The sequence below is a fragment of the Falco rusticolus genome, chromosome 9 (assembly GCF_015220075.1).
Source record: "Falco rusticolus isolate bFalRus1 chromosome 9, bFalRus1.pri, whole genome shotgun sequence".
Taxonomy (NCBI): domain Eukaryota; kingdom Metazoa; phylum Chordata; class Aves; order Falconiformes; family Falconidae; genus Falco; species Falco rusticolus.
In genome coordinates this window covers 48,553,137-48,573,954 of record NC_051195.1, presented here as the reverse complement: position 1 = coordinate 48,573,954, position 20,818 = coordinate 48,553,137, and the positions used below count along the sequence as shown (strand labels likewise).

Here is a 20,818-nt window from a genome sequence, read left to right as displayed (position 1 = left end):
GCCGTATAAGAATTTAAACCTGCTCCATCCTGTGTCCCCTGTTACTGCCAGGTTTGAAATGATGGTGCTAACGATGCTAAAACAGAGAATCAGGGTTGCAGGATCTACAAGGGCTTGCAGCTCACAGTGCTGCGGTGCCAGGGTCAGTGTGAGCCGGCAAGCAGAGACAGCTGCACCATTGCTGTGCTTACTGCAGCGTGTGATTTGCCACTTCCATTACTTCAGAGTTTAAATTTTCATCTCCGCAACACTTTGACTCATGCTCTGGATGTAGGGATGATGGTGAAAAGCTGGATGATGCCCTGGTTTCAGCAGGATGATGTGCAAGAGCTGCAGCTCTGGAGCAGCACGGTCAGCCCCAAGGAGCCCTGAGCAATTTCACGAGCACAGCACCATCCACCTTGCGAAGATTCCTTGACTTCTTGCTCCTCTGCCTCGGGAATTTGATCAAGAAACCTCCTGGTGTGAAAGGACCTGGTGCAAATGCGGAGCAGCCCATGGGCACCACAGCCCTTCCCTGCCCAGCTAAAGAAGGGATGGCTGTAGCATCTGGATAAAACACCCCTCCCCACCTACCACAGCCGGTGATCAGAGCTGTGGCGTGAGAGGCCGCCTGGGCAGTGCTTTCTGGACAGCTGAAATCCATACACAGGCCCTGGCACCAGGGAAAAGGAGCCCAATAAACGTGGAACCACCAGCTGTGCCTGAGCCCCTTGCACGGCCGGTGCTGCAGACCCAGCTCTGATCACCCGCAGCTCTCGCCCGCTCCAGTCCACAGCCCTGCCAAAGCACCTGCATCCTTTTTTTATTAGTGGAATAAATTGCCACTTAAAAAAATCCATTCTCCGTAGTGCCTGGCCCCATTTTAGGCAGCTTTAGCTGAATGCTCGCTCTTAAAAAAATTCCCCCTTCCCACCTCCCTGTTGAATAAATCTATTATGCCTATTCCTCGCAGGTATCCCTGCTTCTTCTATCCTTAGGGTTGGGTTTTTTTTTCCACTCTTCCCTTTTCCTTTGTCCTGTTATGGCCTATTACAAGCATGTCAAAGGTAAGGACATTTCTTGCCACCAGTTTTCCATTGCTCGTACCCTTTGGGGCATCCTGAGGCAGCCACCCCGTTGCCAGATTCGGGGAGGCAGGGATTCGGGGAGGCAGTGCAGGGGTTTATTGCTCTTTTCATGGTGTTTAATGGGTGGTTGTTGGGGTTTTTTTTACAGTCATGACTCCTGGAGCCCAGGAACGTTGTGAAGGTCTCAGCTCTCACCCCGTTAGTCCAAAATGTCATTTTCTAAAGAGAAAAACTTGAAGCCGTGATGCTTCAAGGCTCAAAATCCAGAAGGGAATGAAACCAGTCTTAGGGTTTTGGGGAGTCTGACTCACGAGTTTTGGATGCCTGTGGTTGCAATGCTGCAGAGCCGATGTCCCTCAGCACAATGCTGCACAACTTCCATGCGAGACTCCTTCCATTCAGAGAAAAGGCTTTGTACTTTTTAATCTTTGCATAGCTAAAATGTCAAACCAAGCGTGACTCATCTGGAAGCTCCTCCAGGTTCTTGCAGGGATGTGTACTCTTTGGAGACAGGTAAAATTAAAATCTGCGCAGAAAAAAGAGGCTTTTAAAGCCATTAAAACTCTATGGCCATGACCACACCTGGAGTCACTGTGGTTGCTTGTGGTTTTCAAACTGCCCAGAGATATTTTTTAATAGGAATCTGATGGCGAGAGCAGCTTGGTGGCTTTGGCTTGTTCAGTTGGACTCAACATTTTGCAAATCTCCGCGGATGAAACCCTCACACTAACATGATATAAATCATTGCTATCCATAATTGCATGGAGGCATGCAGAGATTAAGTGCCTTGCCCAACACTGAGCTGTAGGACACTCTGCAAGGGACCAGGACTGTCTCTAAAGGACACTTTTTTTAGTCTCCTCTTGCTTGTTTTAGTTACCCAGTGGTAGGCCATAGCCACAGCTCTTGAGAAGAAGGTAGGGCTGGCTGCCAGGCCTTTTTGGAGTACTTTGCCACATTTTTATCCCCCCCCCGGCAATTGTCTGGCCGTGCAGGGATCTCACCCATGCCATGGATGGCTTAAATCTGCCCACACCATGCAGGGCTTGCCTGGAAATAACACGTGTAGCTGTGCAGAAGTGTTGAACAACTGGGTCGTTTCTGCAGGCAGTCTTAAGAAGGAAGAAAATGGGTTAGTTGCCTTGCCCCAGAGTGAAGGAGAAGCTGCTGGGAGGTCCTGGGCCAACAGACTCCAGACCACGCTCATTCTGCTCCTCCAGCCTGTCTCTCGTGGACCTGAGCAGGGGTTTTGGTGGAGCTGGCTACAGCAGAGCCATCCTGTCTGCTGTGCTGGCATGAGGGCTGAGCCAGAAAAGGGCTAATTTTGTTGGAAAGCGGTGCTGGAATGCCACAGCCCATGACTCTGCTTCACCGAGAGCAGGTCCTGCAGTACGTCGTTCATGGAGAACCTGCCCTAGGGATGTGCTTGGGGCTCGGTGGTGCTGGGCATCAGCTCCAGTGGGTCTGAGGGCTGGTGCTTGGGTCAGGATGGGAAGGTGTCCCGTGATGGGGAGCACAGCAAGACAGTCAACATCTTGTGCCTGGAGCAGAGCTTGCCATCACTCTCTGCTCCAGGTCAAGGATGGAGATCACTCCACCACAGAACAGGCTGTCCCGGCAAAGGGATCCCCCCACTCCTCCCTAGGCGAGGGAGGGCCTGATCCTGCAAACCACAGAGCGCCTCTGCTGGGCTGAGCTGCCCCAGCTCCCGCCGAGCAGCGACAGTGCCTAGCCTACTCCTTTCAGCCAAGGAAACTCCTTTCCTCTGCAGGCACTTCTCCGGCCAAATCAGCAGCCAGTCGCCGGTGACTCTTGCCCGGCTGGAGGAGGTTATTTTGGAGTGTCTGTCGTTCCTTTTATTTGCACTCTGAATTATGCACGGCACCAGTTTGGGATGGAAAGCCTGGCAGCTGCCTGCCGGATGGCTGCTGTGTGTCCCTCGGGGCGGCTGTCGGGGTAAAAGCTCACCGGCCCCACGCTGCCATGGGGCTGGGCATCGTGCCGGTGGCCCTGAGCCTCCTTGCATGGTGCCGGAGGTGAATGGACAGCACCGGGACCACTGGGCTGCCTTGCCAAAGCGCAGGATGCAGGGAGCAGGGCTGGCTCAGGGACCTTCGCCCGAATCCTAAATTTCCCTGGGAAAGTCCGATACGAGCCTTCAGCGACCGTCCCTGGGTGGGAAAGCCTCTCGCTGTCCATGCAGGTGCATCTTGTCTCAATTTACTCCAAGCCCAAAAGCAGTAAATAACATCTGCAAATCATTTCTAACGCTTATGCCAAAAACTGGGAGATAAAAAACGCTGTCGTCTGAGCCTGGCTGTGGGTGATTAATGCCGTACCTGCCGGCAGCCCCGGCAGCAGCGCCTGCGGCCCCGCGGTTTTGGGGGCAGTGCTGGCCCCGGGTGTTTTGGGGTGGTGGGAGCAGGGTGGGTCCAGCCCCGCGTTGGAGCCGTGGGGTTTGGCCAACGTGAAGCTGGACGGAAGCTCGTGTTTTGGATCTGCTCTCCAGCGCGTTTTGTTTTCGGGGCTGTTTTTGCTCCCACAGAGGTGATGGCATCGCTCCTGCTGATTTCACGATGATGGGCTGGGGCTGCGTAAGCTGTGCTTCTGCGGCCAGGGATAACAGTGTGTGATTTATGGGAGCAATCAGTTGCCACTAGGAGCTGGTTAGGAATTTTCCGATGAAACAGGGATTGCGTCAGAAACCGCTGAGTCATCTCAACTGTTTCATAAAAAAAAAAAAATATCCTTTGGCTTTGATGAACTTTTGGTGAAGCACAGAGACTGAACGCGTCTCGCCTGCTGCCGGCTCCCCCAGTGACTGCCTCGGGGACAGCCTTCCCCCACCCCCCACTTTCCTCCCCCCGGTGCTCCCCAGCCCTGGGGCATCCGTGCAGTGGGATGGGGTGTAGGGTCACCCGGGGATGGGGTCTCCTGGGGTGCAACCTCCTGTCAAACTCCAGGGCTGGCGGGAGCGCTGGGGGGACGCTGGGGCTCGCATGGACCCAGGCTGCTCTGGCATTTTCAATGTGAAATATTTTGATGCTTTTAAAACCTCTCGTGTTCAGACTTTTCCCTCCCGGTTGTTCCAAAACGGAAAGGGTTTTCTCCTGCGTGTCTCGGGCTGGGATATTTTGAAATGCAGAAGTTGGGTGAACTCAAGTGCTAAATTTTCCCAGTGTCCTGGTCACAGCCAACTGATGGAAAATTGAAAGTTGCAAATCAACCTAGCCGGGTAAATTAAAACAGGCTGGCAGACATTTAGCCAAACAGAAAAGGAGACTTCATTTCCCATGTAAATTTTTTGGGACGGATTCTCTCCTCAGCTTCACACAGCCATCCCTGGGAGGACTGGGTCCAAATTGTCACCACCATGGGCCTGCAGTGATTCCCGCAGGGTGCCGGGAGCTGTGCAGGGATCTGTGCCCGGTGCCGGGGTAGGAGCACACCCCGAGGCCACGCAGGCAGGACCACGGCACATGGTGGCAGGGCTGAACGTAGCCATCAAGGGCCGGTGGTGATAAACACCATAAACTGCAGTGATGGCTTCGGGTGCAGAGCTGGTGCCAGGGTGCGGTGCCCCACTGGGAGCACTGGTTCTGCCCTGTGCGGGGCAGGACTGGAGGGGAAGGAGGAAAGGCTGGAGCTGAAGCATCTTGGGTGGGATGAAGGGAATTGTTCAGGCGGGCTGCTCAGAGCCGCTGGGATGGCATGCGCAGCATTGGCATGCATAGGGCTGAGCATCACCACAGAGGTGAGGTGTCTCATCAGCCGTGTTTTACATGTAACAACCGCAGAGAACAGATGACATATACCGTCTATAGGTTATATACGCTGTGTAACTCTGTCCTTCTTCATGCCGCAGGTTTTATTCTGCGTCACATGTGTGCTCATGGGTCAGACACAATACATGCACGGCTGTCAGGGGCCGGGGGTCCGTTCTCATCCCAAACGGGTCTGCGTGTGCAGCAAGCCCCTTTGCTGACCCCCACCACCCTCCTGCGTGGCAGAACCCCCTTTGAAGCTGCATGGCCATTGCTGAGCCTTAGCAAACGACACCAGAAGCACAAGAGCGCAGGGATTTGGTTCCTTTTTCAGCAGAAAGTGCCATTACAACCCTGGCAGGCCTTGCTCAGCCAGCCCCCCCCTCGCACCCCCGGGGGCGGCATTCGGGGAGGCACCGGGAGTCAGCAGGTACCATGCCCCCGGGCATGTGGGGGGCAGCAGGTACCGTGCCCCGGGTGGGGGGGATGCACCGGGCGCGGGGGGGCAGCAGGTACCGTGCGCCCGGGCAGGGGGGGAGCAGCATCCCCCGGGGCGGGGGGGAGCAGCATCCCCCGGGGCGGGGGGCCCGGCGCTGCGGGTGCCGGGCGGGCGGCGGGGACGCATGCGTGCGGGCTCCCCCCCCGCCTGTGCCCCCCCGGCCTCGCCGCAGGAAACCGGCTGGCGGCCGCAGGCCGGCGCCGGGGGAGGCGAGGGGTTAACCGGGGTGGGGGCATCCCGGGCCGAGAGGTGTGAATTCCGCCCGCTCCCCCCCCGCCCCGTACAGCCCCCCCCCCCCCCCCATCGCCACTATAAGAGCGGCCGGCGCGGGCTGGGGGGAGCCACTGCGGCGGCTCCTCCTCGCTGGAAGCCCCGGCGCTTTGGCTGCCCTTTGAAGTCGGAGAGGGAGAAGGAGGGAGGGAGCGTCTGGGGCCGCCGCCGCTCCGCTCCGCGCCGCCGCCGCTGCCGCCCGGCCCCGGAGCATCGCCCCGCCCGGCCCCGCCGCCTCCAGGTACGGCCCGTCCCGGCCCGGGGGTCGCGCCCCGCCGGCCCCTTCCCCGCCGCCCCGAGCCCCGCAGCGCTGCCCGGCGCCCCCGTTCCGCACCGCTCCGCACGCAGTCTGCGGGGCTGCCGGCTGCGCTGCCTCCGGCACCGGCCCCGCGGCGCTTGTCGGCGACATCCCTCCCCCCCCCTCCTTTAATTTTTCTTCTATTTAAACACGCAGCTCTGACCGCCTCTAGGATAAACCCTGAGCGAGCTCTTACTGGCTCCGAGTCAGAAGTGTCTGGAAGCCTTAATGAAAACCAAGTGTAAGGCAAGTCTCAGCCACCTGTCCCCGGGATCCCCAGCCAAGCGCTCTGGGCTCCCATTAATCAATGGATCTGCCTCTTGGAAAGTGCCTCTTGCATGCTGGATCTCCACCCTGGGGGATGGCAGAGCAGAGCTGGGCACCTGGAAGCCCTCTGGTAATTTTCTCTAAGCCAGATACCAAAGCCCCGCTGGCATTGCCGGCGATTCTGTGCTTCCAAAGCTGCTACAAAAGCCCTTGCGAGAAGAAAAAGGGGTAGGAAAGAAGCTCTTTATGTTGCAGCTCTGCAGTCCTGCCCCCTCTCCCCAGGAGCAGCACCTCTCCCACCTCCCAACTTCCCAACCATACTCTCTAGTTCTTTTTCAAGGGAAATTAGCTTAGGGGAGAATTTTTTTGTTGTTGTTGTTCTTACAGACATGAGCTGCTTTGATTCCCTGGAAGCATGATTTCCTGAAACCTGCTCCTTGCTGGCTCTTGCAGTGAGGTTCACAATAAAACGTATTGTGGTTTTGAGCTGGGTTTTATTTAAGAAAATGCCATTCTGGGTTATTCTCTTTCATGAGGCAGATGGAGAAAGAGATGAAAGGCTGACACTTGGGATACTTCATTTCTGCTCTTTAATTGTGGGTGGTTTCTTTTCTATAAGAACTGGCTGCTTCCCTGGGAATCGGTGGGAATTAGACTGGAGCAAATGAAAAAGGGGGAAATAATGGCTGTTAATTGCTTTTTTTGTTGTTGTTTGTGAAGCCTTTCATCTCATTCTTCTAGGAGCAGTTCTGTAAGTGGGGATATTTAAATGCATTGCTTTTACAGATCCAGGGACAGTTCTTGTGACTCGCTGCCTCTTGTGCAATGCTTGCTTTGGTGTAAGTCTCGCTCCCTTCCATGACGGGCTCAGAGCCTCAGCTCGCACCGGTGCTATCAGGTGTGGCCACTGGGAACCAGTGCGGAGTTGTGGTTTGGAAGACAGCAACCACAAGATGGGATGTGAACCTGTACTGTGTTAACGCTGCCACTAATTAAACTTCAGGATCAAGCCCTTGCAGTCACTGGTGGCTGCTGACCAGGAATGCTGAAGGAGACCTGTGCTGTGTAACCCAGGCTGCAGAGCAGCCCCCTGCTCTTGGCGGGTGGTGGGGCTGGATGGGAGTTTTGCTTAGCGCAGTGTTTGCTTGCTTTCTAGGATGAAGATATCTAAGTGGAGGTGGAGCAGCATCTCCATCAGTGCACAATCCCAGCTGAAAGGCACCCTGGCCCTTCTTCTCGTGGGCAACGTTGCCTTTGTGATAGCTCAGGTAAGCGCATCGCCTTGCTGGGAGGTCTCTGGCCTTTAAAATGGTGTGGTGTCTGGGATGGGCAACCATCCAACCAACCAACCCATCCAGTCCTGGGACTTGTAGGACTGGTCTGTGTGTGCATCACGCCTCCACCAAGTGCGAGGATGTGTGCCTTGGCTGAGGTTGAGCCCAGACTAAAGAGTTAAGCTGTAGCTTCCATGGCTAGGAGCATGCGCAGATCGCTTCCAGGGCTCTGAAAGGCTCTTGGGTGAGCACTGCTTCCTTGGTCCCCACAGCAGTTGGAGCTTTCATTTACTTTGCATGGAATATTATTATCCCTTTTCCAGTAAACACAGAAATAATAGAAGTCCCCTAACGAGCAGGTGATTCTGGATGGAAAAATACATCCCTCCCTCTGCAATGAGTAGTAGCTGGGACCCCCCTGTTACTTGCAGAGCGAGCACATGGGCTCCTCCAGCCTGCCAGCATCCACTGGCATGCTCTCCTGCTGCAGCGTGGTTTTGCAAGGGTTTGCTTAAGCTTTCAGTGAAGCCTTTGGCTGCAACTGGCTCTTCAACGCCCTGAATTCGCTGTGAAGCAAGAGTCGGAGCACCAAGAGACTTGGGAGGGTTTAGGGTTGTTTGAGAGCTCGGTTTTGCCAGCTGAGTGAAACAATGAACACTTCCTTTCCTGAGGAATCCCAGATACTACCGTTTCATTCCAACTTGTAATGAAAACACAATTGGAAAAACTCACGGTTTCTTGCAAGATAGAAATCTCAGACCTGACCTCAGATGGAGAAGGAAATGCCCTGTTGGCTCAGGGTGGGCTGGGCAGGGGATGCCCTCGGTACCCCCGTGTGGGCTCCGCAGCGCGGATGCTGACTGCTTCTCTTCCCCCACCTGCCTGGTGCTTCGAGCAGGACCTGGCGCAGACCTCCAACAGCCTGGAGGAAGGGGCAGATGTCACGGCGTACTGGTGGGGCGAGTGGACCAAGTGGACAGCGTGCACCAGGACCTGCGGGGGAGGTGTCAAGTCCCAGGAGAGGCACTGCCTGCGGCAGAGGTACGGCGTCCGCCTGCCAGCGCTGGGGCAGCTCCAGCTTGCTGGAGGGTAGGCTTGATCCAGGTGTTCATCACTCAGTAGATAAGCACTGCTGAAAAGGTGTTGTCTGGCTAACCCTGCTTGTGCAGAAGGTATGTCCCTGAGCATGCTGCCGCGAGGATGCCGTGCGCCATGGGCAACCCATGTCGGGAGTACCAGGCAAGCTGTTCCTGGGCTGCCCCTGAAGTTTCTCCTGTGGGGATTAATGCAGATGGGCAGCGGGCATAGCACAGGCCCATTCTCAAGGCTTCTGGGCACAGCAGTGAGGACACCGTGGTGCAGGGCTGGTTGGGGACCTGCTGATCCCGGCTGCTCTGTGTGTGGCTCTTCTGTCTCTGGGCTGAGTGGTTGCCAGGAGGCATCTAGCAAACCTTTTCTCCAGGCCCTCATCCCCATGATACCTCCTGGGATGCTGCAAATAAGAGTAGTTGGTGCTGTAGGTACCAAAGCCAGAAAGACCTTTGCTGTCAGCTCCTGTGAGGCTGTGATAGATCTTGGTGTGGCTCCACTACATGGAGACTGATCTTGCAGAAGCAGGGGAGAAATGTATTTTAAAAAGGGAAAAGGAGGGTTGCTGACCCCTGTCTAACCATCATTTCTTTATTCAGAAGAAAGTCAGTGAGTGGGCTGGCTAATAAAACTTGCACTGGAACATCCAAAAGATATCAGCTCTGCAAAGTACAAGTAAGAATATCCTTTTTCTTATCGGGAACACTTGATACAAAATGTGGCAAGTCATGCTTGCTTTGTGTGATGGCATTTCTGAGCCCCTCTGAGAGGGGACACCATTTGTCCTGTAGCTGTCACCCTATTGCCCCTCCAAGCAACTGGAGTTCCCTTCCTTGGCGCCCATCACTGTTGTGTCGGGGCTTTGGGCTTTTTGCCTGTGCTGGGGGCCCTAAAAGCCAGCGGGTGGCTCTTGTGCCATCTCCCAGGGAGGATTCCCCGGCTGTGCCTGCAGTGGCAGGAGGAGGATGTGGCTCTGGTTGGGGTAGGCAATGGAAACAGTCCTTGCAGCTGGTCGAGATGTGCCAGAAACCTTTCCTGCACTTTGTTTTCATCAGGATATTAATGTATCCCATTCTAGGAGTGCCCTGCGAACGGAAGGAGCTTTCGAGAGGAGCAGTGTTCATCATTTAACTCCCATGTGTATAATGGCAGAACATATCAATGGAAACCTTTATATCCTGGTAACAAGACATTCTTTGTGTGTTTCATAATGCTTAGCCAAATATTTTGATAGTTATGATGCTATAGCCTGCAGGAAGGCTCCTCCTCTGCTGTTTTAAAGTGATTTTTCAGAGACACAACCAGCTGTCTCCCAAGTTCAAAGACTCATTTTGCAGCTGCAGGGTAGCTTAAAAATAAAATAACGACGCGAATTTGTGGCTGTAGCCTGTGCCGGTCACGGCTCCTGGGGACCAGAGAGCTGAAAGGCTGGAGGATGGTGCAGGACCATGGGGTGATGGACTGTGCTGGCAGGGAGAGTCCGGCTCACCCGCACAAGTGTCCTTTGAGCTGAGGCTGTTACTGGCAGTGTTGTGTTGCAGTGACATTTGCTGACTCCCACAGCCTCCATGTGCTCTGTCAAATGTCACCCAGATGCAGTCAGTCGGTTTGGTCACCCGGGGTGAGCAGCACAGAACTGCAGAAACAACTTGGGAGTCAGAGGCTGAGATTTTACTTAATTTTTAGACACCTAACTCCCATCAAGAGCATTAAACAACCATCATGGCCAACTTTTAGAGCTATTGGGAACCCAGGACCCTTCTGAGAAGGAGGCTCCTGAGCGTGGGTTCTTCAGATGCACAGTGCCACTTGGGTGTCTAAAACTAGACAGGCTGTGATGCAGCTTTCTTATTCTGTACATACCTAAGAACAATTATGCTTCGTTAAATGACTTGCTGCCTCCTTTTATGTGAAACAAGCCCCTGTCTCTTGGCAGGGTCAGCCTTCTTGGCAGGGTCAGCATGGTAGAACTTGGCCTGTGGCAGGCTGGTTTGCTATAGCTGCTTGGCTGCTTTGGTCCCTTTCCTATGGCAAGGTGACAATTTCTTTAAACATCTTTGCTCTTTGAGATGATTCACCAGAATAGTTACAGTGAATTGTTTTGTTTTTTAGCAGGCGTTCACGTGGCTCCTGGGGGATTTGCAGAATAATGTTTTGACATTGATGCTGTCTTGCTTGGGCGTGCAGGCCAGTGGGTATATGACCGCTCGCTAGCTGGCGGGGTTCAACGCTTAGCATTGGGTTTCTGATGCAAACATGAATCTGTCATTTGCTTCCTGTGGATATTATAAACTGTGGGATTACTGTGCCAGTGGATGCAGCCAGCCAGTTGCCTGCAGAAAGCAAAGAGTGAATTAAGTCCAACTTGGGTGAATGTTTATGGAAAAGTTTTTTTATGCTTGAAGTTGCTAACGGTTTTGAATATAGTCTTACTTGTATATGTATTTATAACAATATGTTAACTTGTATGAAATATTGATACGTGAACATGCATGTGTTTTTGTATAACGTGTACATATATCACTACTGCAAGTCCTTGCACAGAACAGTGGCCATTACTGCTTCAGTGCATCCCCTGGACCGATGCTAGTGTTACCACTAGCATCACGGGGTGCATCCGCTCCTGGCAGTGCAGAGGACTGCCTGGCTGGGCAAAGGCTTGCAGCAGTGGGCTGTCACGCTGTCAGAAGTGCAATCTCCTGTCCAGCCCTGAAACACAAGAGATAGTAGCTTCTGAACTGCTGGCTGCTGTGCTATTGTGCTGTTGCTGCTGCTGTTTAGCTTGGCAGAGATTCGTTGACATTGGTAGGATGCAAGTTATTGTGTTTCTGCTGTTTTGAATGTATTTTTATATCCTTTCCCCTTAGATGACTATGTTCACATTTCTAGCAAGCCCTGTGACCTCCATTGCACCACTGTGGATGGTCAGAGACAGTTAATGGTTCAGGCTCGGGATGGAACATCCTGCAAATACACTGATTTCCGAGGGGTTTGCGTGTCTGGAAAATGTGAGGTTGTTAAACATTATAGCAAAAATATTGTTAGTAGCATTCAGAAAATTACAATGGGTGCGACATTTGCCTGACCCTCAATGCTCTATTTGTGCATCTTGTAGCCGATTGGATGCGATGGCATTCTCTTTTCCACCCACACCTTGGATAAATGTGGAGTTTGCCAAGGAGATGGGAGCAGCTGCACTCATGTGACCGGCAGTTACCGGAAAGGAAATTCCCATCTTGGTAAGGCTTTTGGGGACTCTTTGCTTTATTTCTATCAGAGGGCTGGTTTTTCAAAGTACTTATTTTGGTGAAATTGCTTTCAGCCCTTACCAACTGCCCTGCTTCAGTTTCTCCCGCATGTTCCATGTGTGTTAATGCCACTTGTAAATCCAGGCGGGGAAAACCTACTTTAAAGAAAACCAGTAGCTTTGCAGGGTGCTCATCAGAAGCCTGAGGTCTCTGATGCTGAACGGTGCAAAAGGGTTATGCAAGAGGCTGGTGCCTGTTGAGGCTTCTTTCTCATGACCCAGTAACACTAGAAATAAAAAGACTTGTAATAACAGGAAGTGAGGATATTTTGAAAGGCCAGGATTTCCAAAATTAGTGTGATGTAAAGCAACAGAACTTACTCGTCCTAAATATAGCAATCTAACTGGGGGATAATGATTAATGCTCCCTGAGGACTGGGTAAAGATGGAGCAAGCTGCAGGAACTTCAGCGGCCTTGTCCTATCACTTACCTAGTGCTGAGCAAAGAGGAGGAGCAGGTTGTAATCTCTTGCTGGGGTTTTGGAAAGACAGGGGTTAGTACTGAACCACAGGACAGCTTCTCTAGCCAGCAAAGCAGTCTTCAGATATGTTTACTTCCACCATTCGAGAGAAACGTGGTCTCTATGCATGCATGTAAGGATTGCATCCTTTCCCCACCTTGGCTGTGTTTTTCCACCATAAAGCAGGATATGTTGCTCACACTTTTTCTATTATCGATAAGGTCCTGCTTGCAGCTAAACAGTTACCAATATTAGGTTGTTTTTTTTAAAATCCATAACACCTTTAAAAATTTTGGATCAAGGCCAGCTTGTTTGATACATAACAGCAGTATTGACTACGAAGTGTTTCATTCAGATTATTTGTTACAAAGTTCCTTTCGTTAATCTGTAGTTTCCCATAGGCTATTCCCTGGTAACGCACATTCCTGCTGGAGCAAGGGATATCCAGATAGTAGAACGGAAAAAATCTGCAGATGTTCTGGGTGTGTATAACCTCTTGGTACTTCCTTAGAATGCATGCCTATACGAGCTAATGCTTTTTCCAATGCAAAGCTGTACATAGTTTTATTGCAGACATGAGCTAAATCCATAGTCAGTGTAAGGCAGAAGGACATCGTCTAAGCCAGTGCACTTCTCTTTGCATCTGAGCACCTGGGCTGCATATAGCAACATGTTGATTGCTTTAATGCAGAAACTGTTGGGCAATGTTACTGCTACTTGAGTGTGGTATGACAAACACTCTGCTGCCGGATCACGGATAGCCAAGTGACTTCACCTCTCTTGTGATTCCCCTTGATCTTCTCCCGCTTGGAATGTGCAGTGGCCACATGACACCAACACCAAGGAGGTGTGACCTACATGTTGCTTCACTGAAGTGTTGGTGGCCACGCTATCCATCTGATGATGGAGATGGTAATGCTGTTCTGGAGGAGTGTGGAAAAAACCTGAGCTTGCCCAAGAGAAGCACACTTGCTACCGTCGTGCTCTGCTGCCTCAGAGGCTCCTGGCCACATGCAGGAAGGGCTGAATGAGAAAGGCTTGGATTAGGACTGTTCCTGTGCTAGCTCTGGGTGGCCCATCTTGGTGGCATCTTGGCTGGGTCAGGTGGCATCAGCTCAGGGCTCCCAAGGAGGCAGCTCCTGCTCTTGGCCATCTGACAGCCTGCTCGTTGTCTGCAGAGCTCTGACTATTACATGTTCGTGCTCAGCTGGTGCTGGAGGGGGGCTAGTGTAAGCCACGTACCCAGGAGCTGGCAGTGTAGAGGGATGCGTGGCCCACAACTCTGGGCACATACTTGCATGGTACATGTTGGAAATGAGTGACAAATGCCTTATAACGTAGGAGAAACTCTTGTTTTATTACTGTGACACTAATAATTTTAGCCCCTCGGTGAACAAGTGGCATTATTGCCTAGCTCTGCTCTTACGTGTGATGGCACAGATTTTTTTTTTATTTTTTTTCCCCCTTCTGTTGTTTGAAGCTGTGGCTGATGAAGCCGGGTACTATTTCTTCAACGGGAACTACAAAGTTGACAGTCCAAAGAACTTCAACATTGCAGGCACAGTGTTCAAGTACCGCAGGCCCATGGATGTTTATGAGACCGGCATAGAGTATATTGTTGCACAAGGACCGACAAATCAAGGGCTGAATATAATGGTGAGCTTTAACTTTCTGAGTTGGTGGAGCTGGGGGTGGTAGGGAAGGGGAAAATCTCTGTTGGATCAGGGAAGGGGGTGGGCAGGGGAGCGGAGTCCTGCCAGGGTTTCACAGCTTTCCTGGGAAGCTTGAGGAGAGGAGTGGGAGCAGTGACCGTGCCTAGTTCCTTGCATGAACCTATTTTATCTGCGTCAGTGCTCTCTGCTGCAGGCAGGGCTGTGAGTAACAAACGTGGGCTTGGTAACCCTCTCTGCAGGAAGAAGATGCCCCAGGCACTGGGGGTGGGGGGGTATTGCTGTTCTATTCCTTGGCATTTTTATCCAAGTTAACAGGCAGGAAAAGTAAAAACAAGAAACTGGGCCAAATAGCTTACAAGTGCACAAAACTGAACCCCCAACTCTTTCTCAAAAGCAAACGATCTAAAACCAGGCATATGAAGAAGAGTCCTTTAATTTCCTTCTGGGCCACCAGCCAGAGCCCAACCCCTGCCATCTTCCATGTAGCCCTGGGCTCCTCTGGAAGGGGAAGGGATGGTTCCTTGGGTGCTTATAAAGCATTAGACCAGTAAGAGGTTGTACATCAGCTGTGAGTCTTTGTCTCCAGTGAGGATGTAGTAGCTGAAGAGGTGTGTGAATACGTCTCATAAAGCCACAAAAAATGGGTTTGCAAGCAATGGTCAGTACCTTCTGAAGTGGCTCACCCGAGCACAGATGGAAGCCTGACCTGTGGCTCCCAGTCCCTGAGCTGGGGCTAGTCCCCGAGGTGGTGCTGCCCAATAACCCTTGGAAAATCGTGCCAGGGTCCAGTCGTAAGAAGCTGGCAATGGTGATGGAAAGCAGATTGGAAATGGCAAAGTAGATGTTCACCAATTGTCAAGTCTAAGATGGATCACAAGCTTTGCAGACTATATATTCACTGCATCTGGCTACTAATTTAATTTGTTTGCTAGGTCTGGAATCAAAATGGCAAGAATCCATCCATCACGTTTGAATACACCCTCCTGAGGAAGCCACACTCAAAAAATCTGCAGCCCATCTACTACACCTTCTCTGAGTCAGATAGCGAAGAAAGCAGGGAGTTTGATGGAGACGTGCCATTGGGTTTTATCCAGCACAATGCAACCTATTTTGGGAAAATCTCCAGGGAAAGGATAGACTTGGAGAACCAGGTGTTTGGAAGGCAGGACACGGAGGAAGATTTAAACTTGAGCAAAGGTCAGGAAACCAATGAGGTCTATGAAAGAGCAGAAACAATTGACTGTGAGCCAAAACTGAAGGGCAAACAACCCCAAGGTAAGGAGGAGACTTGGGCCTCACTGTTCTGCTTCTCAGAGCTTTTGTTGAGAAATGCTCTGTTTCTACCTCTGGTGATTCTGCTGGTTTGTTTTTTGGAAACCTTGGAAAGTTCTTTAAAACATCTCTGCTCATAAATCTTTTTTGCCCTTCAGGTTCTGGTTTCTGGTGGGTGGGGGGTGGCCATGGGTAAGGTCTCACCGCTGGTGCCCTGCCGTGCTTTGCCTCATGCCAAGGACAGGAGGGAGTCCTGGGTTCACAAAGCTGCCTGTCCCAACATCTTCTGGCACCTCCCACCTCTCCACAGCCCCCAGCAACTTCCTTCCCACTCTGGCCCCTTGAGCATCCCACCACCAAACTGCCTTGAGTGCTTTCCCAGCATGGCTGCATGGGCTCTGGGGCAGGAGGGCATCTTCCTTTCTGACCTCTGCTATTGCTTGGGGCAGTGCTGGCAGGTGCTGAGATCTCCTCTGGCCATGCGAAAGCAGGATAAGACCCACAGAGCTGCACACTCTTCCCAAAGGGGTACAACCCTACGAGATTCCCCCTCCCCAAGAACCCAGCTCCTGCCTCTAGCCTCCCAGGTGGCTGCTCAGGCTCCGGCGTGCCCCCGCTGCTCTGGGCTGCTTTCGCCTCCCAGCCTGAATGCATTTTGTGGTTGTCACTGTTGTTTCCCCCTGTTGGCTCCAATCTAGATTCAAACGTAACCAGGTCTACTTACCAGACAGACCATGACGACAGAGACTTCGACCCCAGGTTCACCTCCAGGGAATTCCTTTTGGAGAATGCCATCACGGACAAGCTGCTGGACAAGACCTCAGACTCCAAGGAGCTGGTGCTCAACATGACCATGAACAGCATCTTTGCCCAGGGAGACCCGATCAACTCCGTGGGGTCACACATCGACAGCCTCTATGTTGACTATGAGGACACTGATGGCCTTGTGACCTACTCCATTAACAGCACTTACATGGAGCTGAGCAACGGCAAGGCCATCAACACGTCTGCAGAGACGCAGTTTTCAAATGCCACTGTCACCATGACCAGCCCTCAAGGCAACAGAACCCACAAAGCAAGGTAGGAGACATGGCTTTAATTATAGTAAATCCTGTGTATTGCTACTCTCTACTCCTGACAGCCCCGTACGCAATGCAGACCCCATTGCATGGCTTCTGTCTGCTTTGGAAGCCAGAAGGTAAGTGGGGGTAGGATGATGTATGTGAAAGTTTTCTGTTGGGGGTTAATTTGGAAGGAAGGGCCAGAGGTCTGAGAGCAGAAAGTCAAGAGAGCATTTAAGCAGAAGGAAGATTCACTGCCCCCTCTTAGTGGGGATGTTGGCGAACCCACGCCGATGGCTGTCAGCTCACATGTTGCTCTTTGCCTGTCACAGCTTGTTATCAGAGCCGGGCCATAAAGGAGCTCCTTCCTTCTGCCTTCTCTTGATGTCCTGCTCTGATTCCCCAGGCCCCTTCCTCCAAGTTCTGATGCAGCAGAAGTTGGTCCTGGCCCCTTTTTACCCACCCTGTTGACTGCCACCCATGATCCTCCTCACTTGTACGGTCAGGAACACCCTTCCAGCAGCTCCCAGCATGGCCCTGCCTGCTTCACCTCTGGCTGGAGAGGCAGAGCCGGGCAGCAGGTGCTGCTCTGCAGGGCTTCCAGAAACAACCTGGCTTTGCTGCCTTGGCAAATGCAGAAGCAGTGCCGTTTGTCACTGCTTTGACAAAAATATCAAAAGCTTTCCAGTGGCAGCTCGGTGATTGATGTTAGGACCATCAGCATTCTTTTTAATGGCTGGTTTGGAGTGGTAGTGTTATAAAATGCAGCGGAAAGGTTCTCTCGCAGATACCGAGCGATAAGACATGAGGAAACAGCCTCGAGTTGCACCAGGAGAGGTTTAGGTTGGATATTAGGAAAAATTTCTTCACTGAAAGAGTGGCCAGGTGTTGGAACAGGCTGCCCAGGGATGAGGTGGAGTCACCATCCCTGGGAATGGTTAAAAAACATGTAGATGCGGTGCTGAGGGATGTCTTCAGTGGTGGGCTTGGCAGTGCTGGGTTAATGGTTGGACTTGATGGTCTCAAAGGTCTTTTCCAATCTAAATGATTCTAAAAAAGGCTTAATTTATCTTTAGCAGCAGAGTTTCTCCAGTCAAGGATGGGTTGGGTGAAAGGGAGTCTCAGGCCAGTGCTTGTCCACAAGTCTGTGTCTAGGACCTTTCAAGGTGCCTGGGGCTGTCGGGGGGAGCAGCCTTTTTTCCCAGCCCTTGGAGCTTATTCCCAGTGTGGGTGTGCAGGGCCTGAGATGGGACTGTTGCTGCAGAGCATCAAGTAGCCCTCCTTTGTCAGTAGCCACACATTTGAGCACTCCCTGTAAAGCTTGAGCTGAAATCGGGGGCATGGGAGTCATCCAGGTCCCCCAGACCCACAGCTGTGGACCTAGGTCCTGCTGGGTACCCCCATGGCTTGTTGGGGGCCAGTGGCACCCCAGCCTCCCCTGGGGGTCTCCTCCTGCTTTGACTCTTCTGTCTCCCCATCACCACGGTAAAACACGGGTGATGATGCTGAGCTTCAGAAGATGTAAAGCACTAAGCAGATGCTCTCTGGTTATAGTTAGCTGTATTTACCCAGAATTTATACTAGCTTATGCTAAGGAAAATGTCCATGCAGCCAAACGTATCAACAAACTTCTTAATGATAAGAACATTAAAACATTGCCTAGGGCTTGAATCTGTCATCTCTTCTTGTGGCTTGGCTTGGAAGCTTTGCCTTCAGCTGCCAAAGCAAGCATTTCATTAGGGCTCTGACAGGCGAGGGCAGCGCCAGCAGCTCCCCTGCCTTTCCTTGCCGCGGGCGAGGAAGGGGCTGCTCTGGTCCCAGCATGCTCCCAGGGTGGCCCCAGGGGCTGGCACCCTGTACCCCAAACCTCTCTCTTAATTGATTGAGCTGTTAAATGGGGCTGGTGCTTTCCCACCTCCTGGGAATACAGGGATCTTGATGGGCTTTAAACTTCAGAGCAGCTGGGCTGTTCCAGGAGAAGCACAAAAGCCTGTCAGTAGCTCCAGTGTAGTTTTTTGTGGTGCTAAAAAGCTCCTTGCACTATCCGTGGTTGCCCAGCTATTTGAAGACATGGGGCAGGGCTTTAAACCCCTTCAGGAAGGGTATCTAGCCTTGCTATTTTCCCCCTTCCCCCATCCTTTCCTCTGTTTAGTTCTACCGTGTTTCCCTCTTCTTCCCCCCTGCTCTCTTTCAATTAAAATAGGAACTTTTTTTTGGATATTAACGTTTAGATCTGAAGTTTTGCACTAGCCAAAAGGCTGTAACCAGGCCTGCCTGGGCTGAGAGATGCCCGGCTCCTCAGTGGCTCCATCTCTTGCTGTGGGGCAGTGGTGGGGGGCTGGAAGGCCAGTGGAGGCAGATGTGGGGCAGCTGGGGTGCAGAAACATGCTGTTTGGAGGCATGTCATTTTACTAAAAAAAAAAAAGCGGGAGGAATTAAAAAAAGGCATAATAACAACCTGCTTCTCATTTCAAGAAGCCTTACCTACTGCATGGAGGCATTGCTTTCCTCCCTGGCAGTTCAGACAGTCCCATAATTGTCATGTGTGGGCAGTTGTGTGGGAGGGATGGATGCAGGCTCAGGGTCTGGCTGCTCTGCCACCACTGCAGAGGTGGGCAGTCCTCGCTTCCAGGGGCTGGGACAGCAGGGACTGTGTCGGGACAGTCTGCTTGTGCCCAAGCCTTTATTGTTTCCCCAGCTCTTCATTTATTTGTTCAAGCCCAGCTGCAATCATAGTGCTAATCACTAATCTGTGTCTGCTGGGCAGGGGTGGTGGGTGAGGGGCCCTGGCTCAGGTTACCGATCACAGCTCCTGTTGGCACCCAGTGCAGCAGGATGAAGCCCATACTGGCAGTGGGATGTGGATTTGGGCTCGGTGTGGCATGGGTCAGGGTGCTGGAGGAGGCACGTGAGGAGCGCTGGGGACTGGATGTGTTCCTGCAGGAGGAGGGGAGGTGGAGGGGACAGCCAGAAGCTGCTCTAAAGGAAACAGCTACGTGGCACAAGGGGAAACCTCTTGCCCTGGGCGTGGGGCAGGGTGGGGATCCCCATCCTTGGAGATGGAGGGGACAACTGGACTTTCAAGACCCTGTGAGACGCAGTCTGTTATGGGGTCGGCTAGTTCTGGGTAGGAGCTTGGACTGGAGACCTCCCTAATCCTTCCCAGGCTCCGTTTAGGATGGACAATGACTTTTTGCTCACTTTTGTTCCCTGTCAATGACCAAGCAAGGGAAGATCATCTCTTTGCAGACTCTGTCCTACATGTACAGACTGGCTGGTTAGTGTTGGTTAGAGGTGGGGCATTTATTTCTTTCTAAACTGTTGTAGCTCTTGGCATGGATGGAGTTACCCAGCTATGGGAGCACCTTGCCACCAGCGTGGTGTGTTCTGGTTCCCCTCTGGGGAACAAGACCTGCTGGGATGGGTGGGTGGCTGTTGTGCTGTGCTAGGGATGCAACAGTGCTTTTTCTTTCCAGGAGCAGTTCAAACCCTTCCCTGGCATGCTGGGGCCGGTCCAGGCACCCTTCGTCCTACATCCCATGCCCGTGCTGCGGTGTGTGGCCAGGGCTGGTCCTGCAGCAGGAGTTATGAGTTTCTCTCTTGGCTTAAAAATAAAAACTGAAATAAAACACAGAAAAGTCAGCTCAGGGACTCTGGATGTTGATCTGTGGTGTTGGTGTGCACTTGTTAGGATTATTATTTGTGACAGGGACTGTTTGGGGAAGATGGGCAGCCCAGACCTCAGCTAGGGGTGAGGGGCTGGTGCTAACTTTTGGTGCTGTTGCTTGCTTGAAAAGCAGTAGCAAAGTGCAGGCAGGGAAGAAAATCCTTGACTTTTATCATAAAGCTCATAATAAAGAGGAAAAATAAAAGAAAAAAGCCCACCAGCTTTGTGGGACAACGTGCTACTGTTTGCATTTGGAGGAGAACAAAATGACAGTTTTGTCTTTGCTTGAAATGATAAGAGAGCTAAATGCTGCCCCATGACCAAATGTCTGATTTATCTGGAAAGAACTTGTCCCTGTGACCTCGTTACACATAGAAGCTCTTTATTTAGGATCACATACATTAAAGGGATGCTGTTAAAAGATTTTTCTGTCCTCAGAAGTGGTATAAAGCTTATTTTGAGGGTTATTTTCCCCTTCCAAGGGAGAGGAGTCCCAGTCACAGGGCAACTCGGTGTTTACTTTGGTGCCTCAGAGACTCAGAGAACAGGGTATAGACTGGAGGATCTGGGGAATACCCCACTTCGCAGGCAAATTGAAGTACAAAAAGCAGATGCTGACTGTGTTTTAATGGATTTTATTCAAAACTGTCATTTTGTGAGCCCTCTCCTGGCTGGGTGGCAGCAGGCAGCACACCGAGGGCAGCTGGGGCTGAGCCGGGATCAGGGGCTGATGTGGGTCCCCAGGCAGAGCTGGTTTGGCAAGATAAAGCACTATTTATAGCGAGCCGAGGTTGTTATTTTTCCGCAAAAAATAGTCACATTCATTTCAGTTCCATTTCAAATGCA

The 20,818-nt window shown here is 52.0% G+C and overlaps 1 protein-coding gene across 5 annotated transcripts in view; it reads left to right on the top strand.

Moving 5' to 3' along the window:
- The first annotated feature begins 5,885 nt into the window (after nucleotides 1–5,885).
- ADAMTSL2 (ADAMTS like 2) overlaps nucleotides 5,886–20,818 on the top strand; it is a 28,218-nt gene continuing 13,285 nt past the window's right edge. For 2 of the 5 annotated variants that reach the window (XM_037400970.1, XM_037400968.1), the window contains exons 1-10: nucleotides 5,886–7,436; nucleotides 8,341–8,483; nucleotides 9,131–9,206; nucleotides 9,610–9,712; nucleotides 11,399–11,544; nucleotides 11,647–11,770; nucleotides 12,701–12,781; nucleotides 13,780–13,955; nucleotides 14,905–15,247; nucleotides 15,943–16,324. In XM_037400970.1, coding sequence (XP_037256867.1) covers nucleotides 7,326–7,436; nucleotides 8,341–8,483; nucleotides 9,131–9,206; nucleotides 9,610–9,712; nucleotides 11,399–11,544; nucleotides 11,647–11,770; nucleotides 12,701–12,781; nucleotides 13,780–13,955; nucleotides 14,905–15,247; nucleotides 15,943–16,324 — 1,685 coding nt within the window. In that variant the 5' untranslated portion in view covers nucleotides 5,886–7,325. Of the gene's footprint in view, nucleotides 7,437–8,340; nucleotides 8,484–9,130; nucleotides 9,207–9,609; nucleotides 11,545–11,646; nucleotides 11,771–12,700; nucleotides 12,782–13,779; nucleotides 13,956–14,904; nucleotides 15,248–15,942; nucleotides 16,325–20,818 lie in introns of those variants that run through there. The other 3 variants (XM_037400969.1, XM_037400971.1, XM_037400972.1) reach the window with 3 other exon arrangements.